Below are 16,998 nucleotides of genomic sequence, written 5' to 3'. Positions count from 1 at the left end.
CCTATGTGCACGGAAGCCACCTTTCAGTCCTGGCTGCCCCCAAGTAGCCCAGCCACCCTTTGATACTCAGCAAACTTTAGCTTCTCATCCCATGCACTGTGGGACGTGCCCTTCCAATAGTCCCAGGGATTCCTGCGGGGCTGCACTCCATAGTGCTGTTGGCTTCCTAATTATTGCTTTGCATTTATCAATTTTCCCCTGAAGTTCCATCTGAATTTGTTTTACTAAGACATTATACACATACCCAAAATTTACCCTTTTTTTTTTTTTTCGATGTTCCTATTTACCCTTTTAAAATGTACAATTCAGTGGTTTTTAGTATGTTCACTAGATTGTGTAGCCATCATCACTGTCCTAATTCAGAACATTTTCGTCACCCCGTAAAGAAACCCCAAGCTCATTAGCGGTCACTCCCCATCCCCTCCCCCTGGAAACCACTGGTCTTTCTGTCTCTATGGATTTGCCTATTCTGACATTTCGTATAAATGAAATGATACAATATGTGGCCTTTTATGCCTGGCTTCCTTTTCACACCTAGCATCCCGTAGGCAATATTCTGAACAAGGGCAAGAGCTACTGCAATTACCTCTTGTTTAAAATACCACTCTTCCTTCTCAATGTACATAAAATTTGATAGAAATAAAACCATAATACACATGTGGTTTTTAAATCTTTTAAAAAAATTCAACAAAGTATCAGGGACATCTCTCTGTGTCAGTACAGATCTGCGTAACTCTTTTGTGATATCTGTAGTGTAAATTTCGTGGTTAAAACAACATCTGGAGCAAGCTCCGTGGTCTACTGATCAGGCGTATGAGGAAGGCAGCCGAGCCCCCCTGGAAGGGTCTTCACTGCGTTTTCAGCTTTTTGTGAACATAAATGATGACTAGATGAACATCCTTGGACATACATTTCCTTAAAGTCCTAGATATGGGATTGTGGGCCAAATGGTATGCATGTTTACTTTTTACAAAATATTCTGCCAAATTATTCTCTGGAAAGGTCATATCAGAAGGGCTGTTCACTACAATGAAGCATTGTGGCCTCCACACAGATTGCTTAGGTTTTGATCCCTTTTCTACTGCTTGTTAGCAGTAGGATCTTAACCTGTTTTGCCTCAGTTTCCTTATCTGTAGAATGGGGATAATGAAAGTACTAACCTCATAGGATTGTGTTTTTTTCTCATAGGATTGTTGTAATAATTAAATTTGCATAATACATTTAAGCAGTGGTTCTCAACTAGGTGCTAGTCCCCTCCAAGGGACATTTGGCAATGTCTAGAGACATTTTTGGTCATCACAACTGGAGTGAGGTACCACTAATCTGTAGTGGTAGAGACCAGGGGTGCTGCTAGGCATCCTGCAGTGCACAGGAGAGCCCTACACAACAAAGAACCCTCCCGCAGTCAATGGTGCTGAGGTTGGGAAACCTTGGTGTAAAGGGGCTGGCCTAGGATAGGTTCTCATCACTGTCGGCTGTCATTATTTATGATCCCATCAGCAGGGTGTGAGAATGTTCGTTTCCACCCACTTTAGCCAAACCTTTCAAATAGGAGTTACTTTTTTTTTTTTCGAGACAGGGTCTCACGATGTTGCCTGGACTAACTAGAGTGGAGTGGCATCATCATAGATCACTGCAGCCTTAAACTCCAACTCCTGGGTTCAAGCAATCCTCCCAACTCAGCCTCCTGAGTAGCTGGGACTACAGGTATGTGCCACTAGGCCTAGCTAAATTCTTTTTCTTTTGAGACAGGGTCTCATTCTGTTGCCTGGGCTAGAGTGCCTAGCTCACAGCAACCTCAAACTCCTGGGATCAAGCAATCCTGCTGCCTCAGCCTCCCGAGTAGCTGGGACTACAGACATGCGTCACCATGCCCGGCTAATTTTTTTCTACGTATTTTTAGTTGGCCAATTAATTTCTTTCTATTTTTAGTAGAAACGGGGTCTCTCTCTTGCTCAGGCTGGTTTCGAACTCTTGACCTTGAGCAATCCTCCCGTCTCGGCCTCCCAGAGTGCTAGGATTACATGCATGAGCCACTGGGCCTGGCCTAAGTTTTTAAATATTTTGTAGAGATGAGGTCTTGCTATGTTGCCCAGGCTGGTCGCAAAGTCCTGGCCTCAAGTGATCCTCCTGCTTCGAAAAGTGCTGGGATTATAGGTGTGAGCCACCACATCCAGCAAATCTGGTGGATTTTAAAAACTCCCCAGGAGATTGTGCATTCAGGGTGTAGGCCCTGCCTCTCACCTTCCTGCTCAGCAGGGGCACCCCATAGCAGGGGAACCCCACAGCATGGCAGGGTGGATCTGAAGGCTCCACAGAAGGTCAGACAAAGACAAGGTGAGCCAGATGTCAGGCTGCACCCAGAAAAGCATCACCTTCCTTGGCTGCCCCTGAAGGAGGAGCTGGGAGAGCAGGCCCTAGCCTGGCGTGTCAGCCATTTCTCCCCATGGGGTGTCTACATGGGTTGGGTGTTCCTAAGGCACAGAGCACAAAGGCTCCCTCTGGCCCCAGGCAGTGCCCAGATGCTGCCCTGCCCACCCAGCCAGCTTGAGTCCTGCCTACATCTGGGGCCAGCCTCTCGACCCCCCACATTCCTGCAGGGACCCCGTGAGACATGAACAGACAGGGCTTTCACAATGTGTGCCTGCTGGTGGGATGAATTATCACCAAGAATTATCTGCCATGAGCACAGGGTGGCATTTCACGTGCCAAAGATTGGCTGGCCCCTCCCCAGCCCTGGCTGCTTGGCTCCAGGGCCCTCATTCCAACTGTGCAAGGACAGAAACTTTATTCTCTCCCATGGTGAGAGGTCTCCGCCCTCACCATCTGTGCAGAACTTCCCTCCCCCAGCTGTCTGGAGGCCCCCACCCAGGGGCCAGAGCTCTCCTTCCTTGCGGCCCAGCACCAGAGCAGATTAGACAAGGGTGATTCAAAAGTCAAGTTTTCCAGGTTTACTTAAGCCAGGGATTTTATTAACAGGGAAAGTCACTGTTACCAAGCTGTCCATCCCGACCCATTCTGGTTTTTCTGCGGGACCATCCTGCCAGGTTCACACAGCTATGGCAGCCTGGGACAGTCCCCTTGTGGAAGGGACTAGAGCTTTTGGAGCCCAACAGTCCTTGGTTTGAATCCTGGGTCTATCACCTACCACCTACGGAACTTGGACATGCTGTTTGAAATTTCTGATCACAGTTTCCTTATCTGTAAAGTGGCATGACAACCTTGATCTTCCAGGAACATCGTGAGGTTAAAATGAGGTCATGGATGTGAAAAAGCTTGGAAAATGGGAATATGGAGGGTACTTAGAAAGACGAAGCATGGTACAACATAACTGACCTCCAAAAGTGACTTAGAGTATCCCCCTCCGTCTCACTCTCAGGGCCTCAGGTTGGGGCAGACCCAAAATGAATTGTCAGCAAGCTCAAGCACATCCTTAAAACTGATGACTCTCCTTGCCTTATATAACAGAGAGCAGAGAGGGCAAATTTCTTTCAATCTGTGTCTACTCAGATTGATTTGTAATGCTTGTCTACGTGACTTGCCACTTGGCCCAGTGCAAGGGAGGACTCTTAGTGATTAGCAACGTCTGCCATGAGAAACACAAGTTAGGGTGTTGGAATGAATGCTACATTTTGCCATTTCCATTACAGAACAAAGTGTAAATAGTACTTTTCACTCTTCTTCTCACTCATCCTAACCTTGAACCCCATCAATTGAGAACCTTCAAGAAGCAAGATGTGAGCATTTGCAGCAGTTTGGAAAGTCAGACTGAAAACTCTATGCCCAGATGCACAAGATCAGGTCAAGATCAGAAGGCAGCCCAGCCACCTCACTTCATTTGCCTCCAGTTAGTCTACAAACTGCATGGGGAATTTCTAATGACCCCTGCAGTGCAGTTTAGTTTAGCAAAGCTGTCATTCTGCCCTTCCCTAACCACACTGACAGGATTAGTCCTAAGTGGCCCCTGAGGAGGGGAGTTTACCCTGCTTTCTCTCCGGATTGCCATTCCAAAACAAATTCCCTCCTAAGCAAGACACAGCATGGAGGCTTCCAGGTGTTGCTGTGTCCAGAGTTTCTTGTCCAGGGCTCGTGCATGCAAGAGGGTCCCTGTCCCACCAGAGAGGCCAGGGGGCTCCTCCCCAATCTCCCTGAGTCCCAACTCTTGCTATTCCCCTGAAGACAATCAGAAATTTTAATCTTTCTGTTCCACAACACCTGCTCTGAGCTCTTACTGTGGCCAGGAGTGGATATGAACACTGGGGATTCAGGGGTGATGCTTGAAAATGTGCCCGGTAGGAGGGGGCATTCAGCAGACATTGCCAATTCATCTGCCTGGAAGGCGGCACCACCAGCATAGCATGGCTGGAGGATGAGGACTTCATAAATCTTAGTCTGTTCCAGAACGTTTGGGACGTTTGCTGAAACTGCTAAGGAAGGGTCTAGGCTTGCTGAAGAGGCAACCATATGAATAGTTCCTTAAGGGAAAATAGCTGCTTTAGAGAAAAGTCTCCAAACAGGCTTCTTTGTTCTTTTTTCTTTTTAACTTTTTATTAATTCTTTGACATAACATCAGTCATAGAAAAGTTACAAGCATAGGTGGGGCACAGTGACTCACGCCTGTAATCCTAGCATTCTGGGAGGCCAAGGTGGGAGGATCGCTTGAGCTCAGGAGTTTGAGACCAGCCTAAGCAAGAGCGAGACCCCATCTCTACTTAAAAAAATAGAAAAATTAGCCGGACACAGTGGTGCCTGTCTGTAATCCCAGATACTTGGGAGGCTGAGGATGGCTTGAGCCCAGGAGGTGGAGGTTGCAGAGAGCTATGATTACAATACTGTATTCCAGCCTGGGCAACAGAGTAAGACCCTGACTCTAAAAAATTAAAATAAAAAATAAAACCCCGCGGTGGCTCACGCCTGTAATCCTAGCACTTTGGGAGGCCGAGGCGGGCGGATCGCTCAAGGTCAGGAGTTCGAAACCAGCCTGAGCGAGACCCCGTCTCTACCAAAAATAGAAAGAAATTAATTGACCAACTAAAAATATATATACAAAAAATTAGCCGGGCATGGTGGTGCATGCCTGTAGTCCCAGCTACTCGGGAGGCTGAGGCAGCAGGATCGCTTGAGCCCAGGAGTTTGAGGTTGCTGTGAGCTAGGCTGACGCCACGGCACTCACTCTAGCCTGGGCAACAAAGTGAGACTCTGTCTCAAAAAAAAAAAAAAAGAAGATAAAAAAAAATAAAACCCACCAAATGTCAGTGTTCACTCCCATGGACTCTGGGGTGGCCCTCAGGCATTGGCATCTATTAAAACTCTCTGGTGATTCTCACATGAGTCAACATGTGCTGGGGTTGAGGACCATTCGTGACATTTCTGAGAGGGTGGCAGCTCAGCCACTTTCAGGGATGTGACGTTGAATACCTGATGGGTCTCAGTTTCCCCATTTGTGAAGTGTGGACAGCAACAGTCCCTATTTCAAGGGTCACTGGGAGGACTTAATGCCATAGTGCCATGAGGACTCAGCCCCGCACCTGGCAAAGGGCAGACGCTCAGACGGTGTCGTTCCTATAGATAGGTCCAATGATTTCTTCCTTTGCCACCATGGCCAAAGAGAGGTTTTAGGGCCTTGAAGTCCCAGGGGAAAATTCTAAAGGGCAGAGACATCCCTCTCAAGAGTCGCATCATTAGAGGTGACCAGAGGAAGCTTCTTTGCTCTGACATGGAAGCTGGTCAGAAGTGTTGGCCGCTCTGTGGCGCCCGTGGGAATCCTCGTGACTCCTGTGGCTCCGGGAGAAGCCACACTCCTTAGCAGGGTGCGTGGAGTCCCCTTGCTCTCCACGCAGCGGGCACACTGAGTGGACGTGGTTGAATGTGGCCTCCCACCTCCCAGCAGGCTCTTGGGGTAGGGACACCTGCTCCACTGGGTGCCTCTGAGCCCAGCACACAGGAGGTATCAGTCACAGTGTACAGCCCACAAGGCAAGACATGCAGACCTGCCAAGACAGCTGGCAGATTCTCTGAGCAGGGAATTAACTGGTCACAACCTTAGCAGTAGCTGCCGCTTCCTGAACACCCAGCATGTGCTGGCATCATGCAAGGGGCTTACAAAATCACATGAGCCACATGACTGCTCTTTCTGGCACACCCAGATGATAAGGGTCAGGGATAAGTCTGTCCAGCCCCTGAGCCCACTGAGCTCTGCGGCCTGCGGCCTGCACACCATAGAGTCGCCTGGAACACTGACGTGGGGCCCAGAGCCACGTGCCTGCTGTATGAAATGCCGTGAGAGTATCACAGACGACAGAAATGCCACAGCTTTCTTAGCTGCGCAAGTCGCTGGTTGCAGAGCAGGGTGGGGATTTTAGGCAGGTGTTTTTCCCTGAAGATGATTTTTCTCATTTTTGTAGAACTACAGGATGAAGAAAGTCACTGGAAATAGCCTTTCCGCTCTCCAACCTTAGTGATCTGAGATTGCATTCTAGAGATTTCTGCGAGGAACCTGCCTAGGGATGGCCCAACAAATACTGCTGCATGAATAAATGAAAGAAGTGTAGCCCGTCCCGCGGCCATGACCCCAGAGCGGCATGCTCAGGAGATCGTGTGTGAACTTGCCCACAGTTCAGCTGTAGATCACTCAGTTGTTTGCGGAAATTAGTTGAAGGTCTCCTCCGTGCTGACAAAGTGGGGACAGAGCTCAGATTCCAGTGTGAGAGACAGACCAAGTTTACCTGTGACCGGGGTCAACTTTACAGCCTCAAGGGACAGCCTCTCAGGGGAGGTGACATATCAGCAGAGGCCTGAATGACACCAGAGAGGCAGCCACGTGTAGGTGCAGGTACAGGTGTGTAGCAGGCAGAGGGCTGCGAAGGCCCCTGGCGGGGGAAGATGCAGAGCAGGGCTGCTGGGGCTGAGGCTGGGGAAGGGCCCGAGGGGGGAGGCCGTGCTCCAGGTTACCCAGAGCCAGCCCTGCTTGGCTTGCGTAGGACGTGAGTCAGCCCGGTGGGGTGTGCAGGGCGAGAGGGACACGCGTCAGCAGCCCCTGGAGCGGTGGAGTGGCACTGTGCTTCTGTCCTGGGGGGAGCAGGACCCCTGTCCCTGCCAGGGGCTACAGGGCCAGGGCCCAGCTCCCAGGCCAGGCAGGCGCTCTGCTGAAGCTGGTCTACAGCTGGGGGAGGCCGAGGAGGGAAAGCCTGGCCGACTGAGTGTGTCCGTGGGGGTCTCTGTGGGGGGAGAGGAGAGTTGATCTAAATCCAAGTCCACCCCAGTGGTTAGACAGCTCCTTGGTGGTACCTAAGCCACTGTGCAAAGGGCCGTTGAGTCCCTTTCCACCCCTTCCCTCTGATTACATCAGGAACAATGTCCACTTGCTGCCACTTTACCCTTCTGTCCCTTGAACACTTGCTAATCTTCTTTTTTAACAAAGGGCGACGGGGCCTGGGGCCCGGCAGGCACGTTCCCTGCCAGATGCGACAGTGCTGCTTGTTTTCTGTGTCGAATCCCGGGTCGTGCTCGTTGCATATTTGTGGTCGTTGACGCTGGCTTCCTTTTTGCTATTGTAATATAAAGTTTCCTCCTTAACAAATTCTTTTAAAGTTTTTTTTGTTTAGTTTTGCTACCAGCTTATAAAGCTTCCTTTTGAAATAAAATTATTTTAAGGAGGACTCGCCAGCCCGCCAGCAATCTGGACGCCGGCGCTGGGGATACCTCCTTAAAAATAAAAAAAAATTAGAAAAAGAAAAAAATTAATAAAAAGAATGGCCTCATCTGAAAGAGGAATAGTAAGCCACCCTGCAGGTGGTAAAGGGAAAAGCAAAAGAATCATGAACAGGGAGCACGAGGGACGGGAGTGTGAGGGACGGGAGTTTGGGCACATGGGATCAAGTGATGTCCAAGGCCCTCTCCCCAATAACACGATACTGTCTTTTTCCCAGGAAGGCATTTCTTTTTTTTCTGACCTCTCTGTCAGCCCCACATTCTGCCTCAGGAGCGAGTGCGCACAGCAGTTCTGTCTCTGTGGCCAGCGCCAGGGGGTGGGGAAAGAGCCCAGGTGCTGTCTGAACACCTTTGGGAAGGACTCGCTTTTCCCCTCTTCCCAGCGGGGTCTAGTTTTCGGCCTGCGTTGGACTCGGCATAGCTCATCATTCAGATTAGTTTCCGCCACAGTGTTGCAACAAGGCCAGTTCTTATAACAAACTAAATAGTTTTTAAAAGTTATTACATGTATGTGTTATGATAGGGATACAGACCACAGCATTTAGTCAGCACTTTTAAATCAAACTTTTGATCATGTCTTTATTTAGTTATATCCCACCTTGTTGCAAAAAAGGTATCATGGCAACTTACAAAAATAGATAAAGTACAATACAATAAAAATAAAGAGTTCAGGGTAAAGATAAAAGCAAAAAGCTAGGATGAAGCAAGTTCAGCAGGAGACTGGGTACATTTGTTAAAAAGGATCTCAAAGTTTGACTTCGAGCTTCCCAGCAGCCAAAACAAAAAAGAAAACACTGGGTACAAGATTCCTAACAATAGTTAGTTTGGAGCTTTGGTATCAAAACAGACCTGGTTCAAATCTTGACTCTGCTACTTGTTAACAGACACGACCCTGAGCAGGTTGCTTAACCTCTCTGAACTTGAGGTTCATCACCTGTAATGGGGAAAAATAATGCCGACCTTGGGGGTTCCTGGGAGGTTTTGTGGTAATGTGTGTAGAGGTGTCCCTGTCTCTAGGTGGGAGCTGCCTGGGCCTCTGCAGCCCTTGTCCTCACTGAGCTATGTGTCCTCAGCCGTGAGGGGGGTAAAGCCCTACCTGTAGGGAAAAGAACTTGCCGAAGTGAGAAGCATCAAGAGGTGGGGCTGGATTGCAACCAGGGCTCCCCAACTCCCATCCAGGGCTCTCTGACAGCCACCCAGCACCGTGTCCCTCTGCCACCATAGTGGTTCCAATGCTGCCACAGAGGACAAGATGCTTCGGAACACATGGGCTTGCAGGAGCCCCTCAAATCACTCCCAGGCAAATCCCCAGCCTCACTGTTAGTGTTGCTCCCAAGACAGAAGCTCCCTCCTTTCGTCCCCAGAGAGCGCAGATTACATTTAAGGACTGGATATCTCTAGGGAGGAATCAGAGGTGGCAGCCAAAGCCCCTTCACGTATCATGTTGTCAGAAACACCAGAGACAGCTTCCTCTGCCTTCACCACCGAGGCCCTCCTCAGTCCCGGCCCTTCCTTGTTTGAAGTACCTTTGGCCAAATGTGATAAAGCCCAAGATAGGTAAAAAACCCTGGAGGGGTCAGGTTTCCTGTAGAGTTGGCTTCAGTTCCCCGACAAACCGTCCCTGCCTCTCATCACCAACAGGACAAAATCCAACTGTCTTAGAATGTTCTTTTCTCTGTTAATTTATACTCAACTTTGTTTTAAAAATGACTGGAGGTGGCCACTCCTAGGCATGGCATTTAGGCTTTATACAAGCTGGCCCCAAGCCTTCTTGGGGCTTCTATGTGGATAGTTTGTGGCCTGGCCACAATGCATAAAAGCAGTGGCCACCAAGTCTAGAGCTGCCACTGAGAGGCAGGCAGTTGGCAAAGAACATGCATCGACCAGCCCTAGAACCCCAACCCTGCCACACACTGAGCTGCTGTGTGAGTCCCTTTCCCTCAGTGTCCTCATCTGTAAAATGGGCACATTCAGGACACATACCTTCCATTGTTGTGAAGATACAAGAAGATATATGTGGGACGTGCTTAGCACACTGTCGGTGCTCAGTTAATGCTGATGGTTTTATTACCTGATTTTGAAACCTGGCTCACCACTGAACTGCTGCTGAGAGAATTGACTTAACTGTTCTGGGCTCCAATGTGACCATACATAAAAATGAGGAAAATAACTGTACCTACCACATTACCCATGTACAAGAGCCTGAAAACAGACGAGGCCTGGTGAATGTTTAGGGGCCTTGGCCAGCATCATCCCCCAGAATGCAGTGCTGTTTGTCCTTTAGTTTTTAAAAATCAGCCCATTGTAGCTTTCCTTTTTCTCCAACTAGGGAAGAAAAGGGGCCTTCTCTTTCTTCTCACATGGTTGGGCTATGATATCATGAAAGACACGATCTCGTAAAACCCACACCCAGGGCCGAGGGAAATGCCAGGCCTCGCGGCCCCCTGACGGGCCTGCCGTGGAGCCCGTGGCGCTCGGTGGCTGGGGGAGGCTGGACGCGTCCACCACTATGAGTCAGGCCTGGGTGTCGCCATTCCCCTTTATTTCAGGGGTGAGTTATAGCTTTGACAAAACAACATCACCTGACAATGCCTGAAAGAAATGTGTTCTGCACAGAATGCATTTCCTCATACCCTTGTCTGTGCAGCTGGATTTCCTAACATGGCAACTGGGTATTCAAATATACAGCTATCCCGGGAGCTGGCGTGAGGGCAGGAGGAGGGCAGCAGGGTGCAGGGCTGTGTAGGGATCAGCAGTAAATGCCCTTCTCAAGTGTAGGGATGGTTTGGGTGCCAGGTAGTGCACTGCCTTCCCACGCTGGGAGAATGAGGGATACAGACAAAACCCTCCAGGAGATCAGCTGTGCCGGTTCCCAGTGTGACTCTGGGCTGCCCTATAAACCTTTCTGGGTCTATCTTCCCTTTGGTGGAACAGGAAGTGGGCTAGAGAACTTCTTTCCAGCTCTAAAAATACCACAGAAAGCAGCTCAGGGGCAGGCTGGAGGATCTTGTCCTCCGAACTGCCTGGGTCTGAGGCTCTGGGGAGCTATCAGCAGCCCAGGTGAGGTGGCCCACCTGCGATCCTCTCCCCCAGGTCCTGGGCTGCCCCGACATCTCTGAAGCCAGGAAAAGCCTATTCCCAGACCCCAGGCCTCCCCTTCCTGCTTCCACTCTCTGGCTCTTGCCTGCAACCAGAAGGCCCAATGCTTCCCTAGACCTGACTGTTCAGACCCCCTGTCTTCCCCAGCCCTCCAGACAGCTGAGCCAGCTCCCCAAAAGACCAGGTCAGGACTAACAAGGAAGAGGGAACCTGCTCCATCCTGGTACCACCCCAGCCTCAGCCTGGGGTCTTGTTCATGGCAGACCTGGAGGTATCCCTGAGTGTGTGTAGGCCATGGATTTGAAGGCCCAGAGAGAGAGGACAAGGTGGACCCCAGGCCCAAAAGCTTTGGGAGGGAACAAGGGGACCCAAGGCTTGTGTGTGTGGCCAATGCCAGTGCTTCTGGGTGGAGAGGGAGGCTCCGCTCAGCTCCCCTCCCTGGTGGAGCTGCTGCTGGCAGACGGCTGCCTGCGCCTTCTCAGCCGCTGCTGCAGAAACCGATGACGGCACTGACGAAGAATAAGAAAGAATGAAAATGAGGACAGAAGGGAGGGGGCCTTGGAACAGGGGCCAGGATTTTCTCTCCGGGTGTGGTTTCTGCTCAGTGGCTAGGTGACGGTGGAGGTTCGGAATGCGGCAGGATGGCAGGTGCGGTGGGATAGGGGCGCTGGCCAAAGGCAAGAAGCAGGGACATTAGCCAAGGGGCCCCAAACCCAGGGCCACCAATAGGTGAGCCAGACAGGGGCCTGGGTGGCAGGCAGAGCCGCCTCCACACAACACTAGCGCACTGGCCCCAGAGGCCTCTGGTCTGGAGTGGTCCTGGGAGGGGAGATAGAGCTGAGGGAACACTGGGGAGAGGGCTGGAAGGGGGAGAGAGTGGAGATGTCTGCTCGTCCCGCAGGAGCCCAGCTGAGGCATTAGGCCAGTAACGCTGCCTCTCTGAGCCTCGATTCCTCATCTGTTGAATGGGCGTCACGGCCTCTCTCTCCAAGGGCAGTGCTGGGAGAATGAAATGGGTCCTAAGTGCCTGTACAGCGCTGGGCACAGTGCTCTGCGGGTGGAAGCTCGATCCTGGTCACCACCTCGTGCCTAGCCCGAGCCTGGGCTGGCCCCAGTAAATATTCGCCGGCTGGGTGGGCTGCAGGAGTTGCCGTGGGGAGCCCCTTCCCCACTGCTGCCCCTCCCGTGAGCAAGGTCCCTGCTCAGACCACGAAGTGGAGGGTGTAGGTGAGCTGGTGGCCGTTGTCCCAGGCGTAGAGCACCCGCTCCTTGGGGTTGTAGTCGATCTGGGTGGTGTAGGCGTGCTCGTTGAGGAAGGGCAGCTGGGGCCGAGCGTCAGTGCCCGTGTGCGTGTCGAAGGCGTAGGCCACCTGGCCTTCGCGCTGGTTGTACGTGTCCACGGCGTACAGGATGCCGCACACCAGGAAGCAGTTCCCGTAGGAGTTCCGCCGCAGCCGTGTCTTCCACGTGGTCTCCCGCTGCGTGGAGAGGTCGCCCGGGTCCAGGCGGCTCAGCACGATCACCTCGGGCTGGGCCTCGTCGCGGTCGTCCACGGCAGGGTAGATGACCCACAGGCCGCTCTCGTCCACTGCAAAGTCGATGTCCGAGTGACCGCGCCACTTCCAGGGCGTGGTGTCCTCGTACACCACGTCGGGCAGCAGTGCCCAGGAGGCCACGAAGCGCTGCCGCAGGTCGTACTTGATGATGTTCTTGGTGAAGGCGCGGTTGTAGTAGAAGGCGCCCTGGTACACCACGTGGCCCGTGCCGATCCAGTTGTACGGCAGCTTGTACATGTTGCTCCAGCGGCCTGCAGGCGGAGGGGGTGGTCACATCAGAGCCTCCAGAACAACCCGCCTCACATAGCGTGAGGCCACCAAGGGTCTCGAGTGGCAAAGAAAGCAACTGACACCAAGCACGTAGGCTGTGCCTGGAGCTGGGCCGATCCCCTCATTACATCACAAGAGTTCCCTGAAGGAAGTACGATCTTCATTCCATTTGCCTATGAGGAAACAGGCCCCGAGGGTTCATGGTCACCCAGCTTGGTGACCTCGGAATGGCACAGCTAGGATTTGGCCACAGGGTGATGTCAGCCCCAGGCTTTGCCCCTGCTGTTCCTTCTGTCTGGACTGGCATCCCCTTCGATCTGCCTGGGGAATGCCTGCCTGTCTTTCAGAGCCCTCGGCCAATGTCACCTCCTCCAGGAAGCCTTCCCTACGATCCCCAGGCTGAGTGAGGGGCCTCTCCTCTGGCCTTGCCAGCCTTCTGTCTTGACACTTACCACTGCCTTCCTCCACCAGCCCGTGAGCCGCTCAAGGCAGAAAGCAGGCCAACTTTGGGCTGGGAGTGAAGGGCATTAGTTGTTCCAGGCCGTGCTCTGGGACTCCATGGCTCTTGGGGCAAGTCCGAACTCCTTCATGTGGCTCACAAAGCCTGCCCCAGCCCACTCTCACTCCCACTGCCCCATGCCACCATGCTTCCTGTCACCACCAGGCCTTCACACATACTGGGCCTTCTGCCCGGAACACCCTTCCCTCTCCCTTCTTTGGGCTTACTCTGACCCTTCCTCCAGGGCTCAGTTCAGCATCACCTCCTCTGAGAAGTCTTCCCAGATCTCAAGGCTGGGTTCCCTCTAACACTGGCCTCAAATTGTCTCTTTAAGCCTTTGCCTCCCACATGAGACTGTGCATGTTAGAGGGCCAAGTCTAAATGACCCCCTCCCCCATCACGCCTCAGATCTGATAACCAAAATTCTGCCCTTCCCTGTGCCGACAGCTCCAACCTGGCCTCTGCACAGACCTGTAGCTCCTCTAAGGCCTGAGGCCCTGCTCACCTGTAAAACAGGTGACAAGCCCCACCTCAAGGAGTTAGGAAGATACCATGAGCTGATACCCACAGGGCGACTGGCACTCAGTAAGGACTCAGCACGCAGAAACTCAGTATTGTTCCCCATGATGGCAAGTTACATTGTGACGGCAGGACCATGTCCTTCTCATTTGCTGCTGCATTCCCATTCCTGGCCCGGGGCCAGCACACAGGTTGCCACATGGTCTGGCTGGGCCCCAGCCCAGTGCCCCCAGGTTCCCCTTCTTGGGGTGGCTGCCACTCTGGGGCCAGGCCAGGCTACAGCACAGGAAACCACAGGCAGAGGAAGGCCAAGGCTCCTTGGGGGACCCTCCCCAGGCCGCCCTCTTCCCATCTCCGGGGGTCTCTGACCTTGCTTGAAGTTTTCCAGGTTGCGGAACTCCACCAGGCTGTTTCCATAGTAGTAGTTGGTGACATAGATCCTGTCGTCCCGGGCAGCAGGGTCCTTCATCCAGGCCCCCTCGTGGCGTCCGTAGCTGTGGTGCCTCACAGGGGGGTCCACGGCCCGGAGGGTGCCCTCGCAGCTCGCCTCCCTGCCTGTGGGGAGCGAGAGGGCAGCTCTGGGGTCCAGCTCTGGTGCATAGACCCCACCGGCCGTGAGCCAGAGCAATGGTCCTTGGGACATTACTTGGGTCTAACTTAAATCCCTCCTGATATTGTTTATGGCATTTCACTCCTTTCCTCACGGAAAGCAGTGCCTGATCATTATAGAAAGCATTCAAATTTCATTATCCGTTATCTGTGGGATCTAAAAAAGTTGAAATCCTAGAAGCAGAGACCAGAGCAGTGGTTACCTGGGGATGAGGGGCTGGGGAGATGTTAGTCGAAGGATTCAAACTTTCAGTTAGACAGGAGGAGTAAGTTCAATATATTGCATGCTTGAAAACTGCTAAGAGAGTAGATTTTGTGTTTTCACCACAGGAAAAAAGTATATGAGGTAATACATATGCTAATTAGCTTGATTGATCCATTCCTCGATGTATACATACTTGAAACATCATGTTGTACACCATAAATACATAAAATTTTTGTCAATTAAAAAAATAAAAAAATTTAAACCCTAAAAGAATAAAATAAAAACCTAAAAAAAGTTCCATTATCCAAAGAAAATTCTAAACCTGTCATATTTCCTTCCTTTTCTTTTTTCCTTTGCATGGACAGTCACGCAGACATACTTTAAAAAACTGTGGCTCTTATGAATATACAGTTTTACATATCCTGTTTTTTCCCTCCACTGAGAAATTTCTCACATCATTAAATAGCCTTTTAATGATGTGAATTTCAAGGTTCTGCCAGGCCACCAGGCAGCTGTGCCCTTGAATTGATTTAACCAGTCCTCCTGTGTCAGCTGTTTAGGTTATTTCCAGTTTTCTGACATCAGAAATAGTGCCGTGATGCAACCGCTCGAGTGGCAGCTGTTGTCCACATCGCTGGCGGATCCTTCAGGAAAGATTCCTAGAAGAGGAATGCACTTGGACGAGAGCAAGGAATGGTTTTTGAAGGCTTGTCACCACAAGACAGCTGAGATGCCCTCAGAAAAATGAGATGAGTGGTTTAATGAGGAAGATTTCTACCAGGAGACACAAGTCAAAAGTGTAAATTCAGAGATAAAAACAAGGCCAAGGACTGAGAGAGGAAATAAAGAAACAAAAACAGTTGGTAAATTTGATGATGGGATTCTTTTTCTTTCTTTTTTTTTTGAGACAGAGTCTCACTTTGTTGCCTGGCTAGAGTGAGTGCCGTGGCGTCAGCCTAGCTCACAGCAACCTCAAACTCCTGGGCTCAAGCGATCCTGCTGCCTCAGCCTCCCGAGTAGCTGGGACTACAGGCATACCCCACCATGCCTGGCTAATTTTTTCTATATATATTCGTTGGCCAATTCATTTCTTTCTATTTTTAGTAGAGATGGGGTCTCGCTCTTGCTCAGGCTGGTTTCGAACTCCTGACCTGGAGCAATCCGCCCACCTTGGCCTCCCAGAGTGCTAGGATTACAGGCGTGAGCCACCGCGCCCGGCCTTGATGATGAGATTCTAAGTGACATTTGAAGAAGAACTTGCTAACAATGCTACCTGTTTTATAAGAACTTTATTTTTTAATTTTTATTTTTTTTCATGTGAGACGGGTAATGCACCTAGGTCGTAACAAGGACTGTGGGAGGCACATCTCATGCGTGCTCATGAAAGCCCAACCATCCCGCTTACAAACGAAAAAAGGATCTATATAAGCACTTTAAATGTTGACAATGTTTTTCTGTATAGGATCAGACAGTAAACGTCTGCAGCTCTGTAGAACACATACTTCTATTCCATAGTTTCTTCTTTTTCTAACAACCGTGTAAAAATGTAAAAACCATTCTTAGCTTGAGGGCTGTACAAGACAGGCTGTGGGCTGGATTTGGTCACGGGCGTGTGAGGCTACTCACCTGGGCTTGGGCCTTCTGGGCGTGAAGGTGGCTCGGTGGGCAGGGGACTGGTGGTGGGAGTCGGGGTGGTGGTGGCAGTGGTGGTGGAAGGGTCTGAGGTGGTGCTGGGGGCCAAGGCCTCTCCCTCTGAGGACCTGGGCCCAGCCTCATCCTGCTCCGCAGAGTTGGGCTCCGGTGGCCTGCCCTCCACCTTGGGTGGCACTTGCTCCAGCCAGGAAGTGCCCTTGAGGGCGTTGTCTGCAGAGAGAAGACCCTGTGCTCACCCCCCAGCAGTGCCTGCTGCTGCCTGAGTCTCCCCTCAGACCCACTGGGCTCTCAGCAGCTCCCGAGCCCTGGGAGAGGCGGGAGAAGGGGCTCCCTCAGGGCGCTCCCCACACCCCAGGGAAGAGAAAGGCAGCTTTACTATCAGGATGCAAAGCCAGCTCTACCCTTCCCCAGCTGGGTGGCCCCATCCAAGTCTCCTGCCTTGCTGGGCTCACTTCCACCCCTGAGAGCAGGAACAATGAGGCCCACGGCAGGCCGTGGTGTTGCTCAGCAGGAAACGTACATAAAACACTTGCACAGGTCCTGGCAAGGATGAGGTGCCCAACATGAGATCCCTTCCCTTCCTAAGCCTCAAGCACTTTGCACTCATTCTTTCATTTCCTACATTCAATTCCAGAAGCAGAAACTCCTGCTCCCATTTTACAGACTTTCTCCTGGAAAATGCAGTTGCTGCCAGGATCAAATGCGGTGGCATGTGTGAAAGGATTCAGAAAACTGTGACATCAGGGACAAAAGAATGGTGCTGTTGTTACCATGGTGGTCTGGCTCCCAGGGGACTGCCTGGCCAGCCAGGGGAGGGGCTCAGAGACCCCTTGACTTGACGACAGTGACCTGACTTCTTCCTTTTTTCTTCCTGCTGG

The 16,998-nt window shown here is 51.5% G+C and overlaps 1 protein-coding gene and 1 non-coding gene across 2 annotated transcripts in view; both read right to left on the bottom strand.

Moving 5' to 3' along the window:
• Nucleotides 1–8,262: 8,262 nt before the first annotated feature.
• Nucleotides 8,263–16,998, bottom strand: part of OLFML2A (olfactomedin like 2A) — a 30,740-nt gene continuing 22,004 nt past the window's right edge. The window contains exons 6-8 of the mRNA XM_012771871.2: nt 16,094–16,330; nt 14,023–14,208; nt 8,263–12,616 (exon numbers count right to left, since the gene is read on the bottom strand). Of these exons, the coding sequence (XP_012627325.2) occupies nt 12,012–12,616; nt 14,023–14,208; nt 16,094–16,330 (1,028 nt within the window). The 3' untranslated portion in view covers nt 8,263–12,011. The remainder of the gene's footprint in view (nt 12,617–14,022; nt 14,209–16,093; nt 16,331–16,998) is intronic.
• Nucleotides 15,784–15,887, bottom strand: LOC142874754 (small nucleolar RNA U13). Its single transcript, XR_012922386.1, has one exon. It is a non-coding gene; the product is annotated as a small nucleolar RNA U13 (small nucleolar RNA).

Source organism: Microcebus murinus, chromosome 12, assembly GCF_040939455.1.
Source record: "Microcebus murinus isolate Inina chromosome 12, M.murinus_Inina_mat1.0, whole genome shotgun sequence".
Taxonomy (NCBI): Eukaryota; Metazoa; Chordata; class Mammalia; order Primates; family Cheirogaleidae; genus Microcebus; species Microcebus murinus.
The sequence above is the reverse complement of the archived record's forward strand: the minus strand, read 5'-3'. Positions and strand labels throughout refer to the sequence as shown.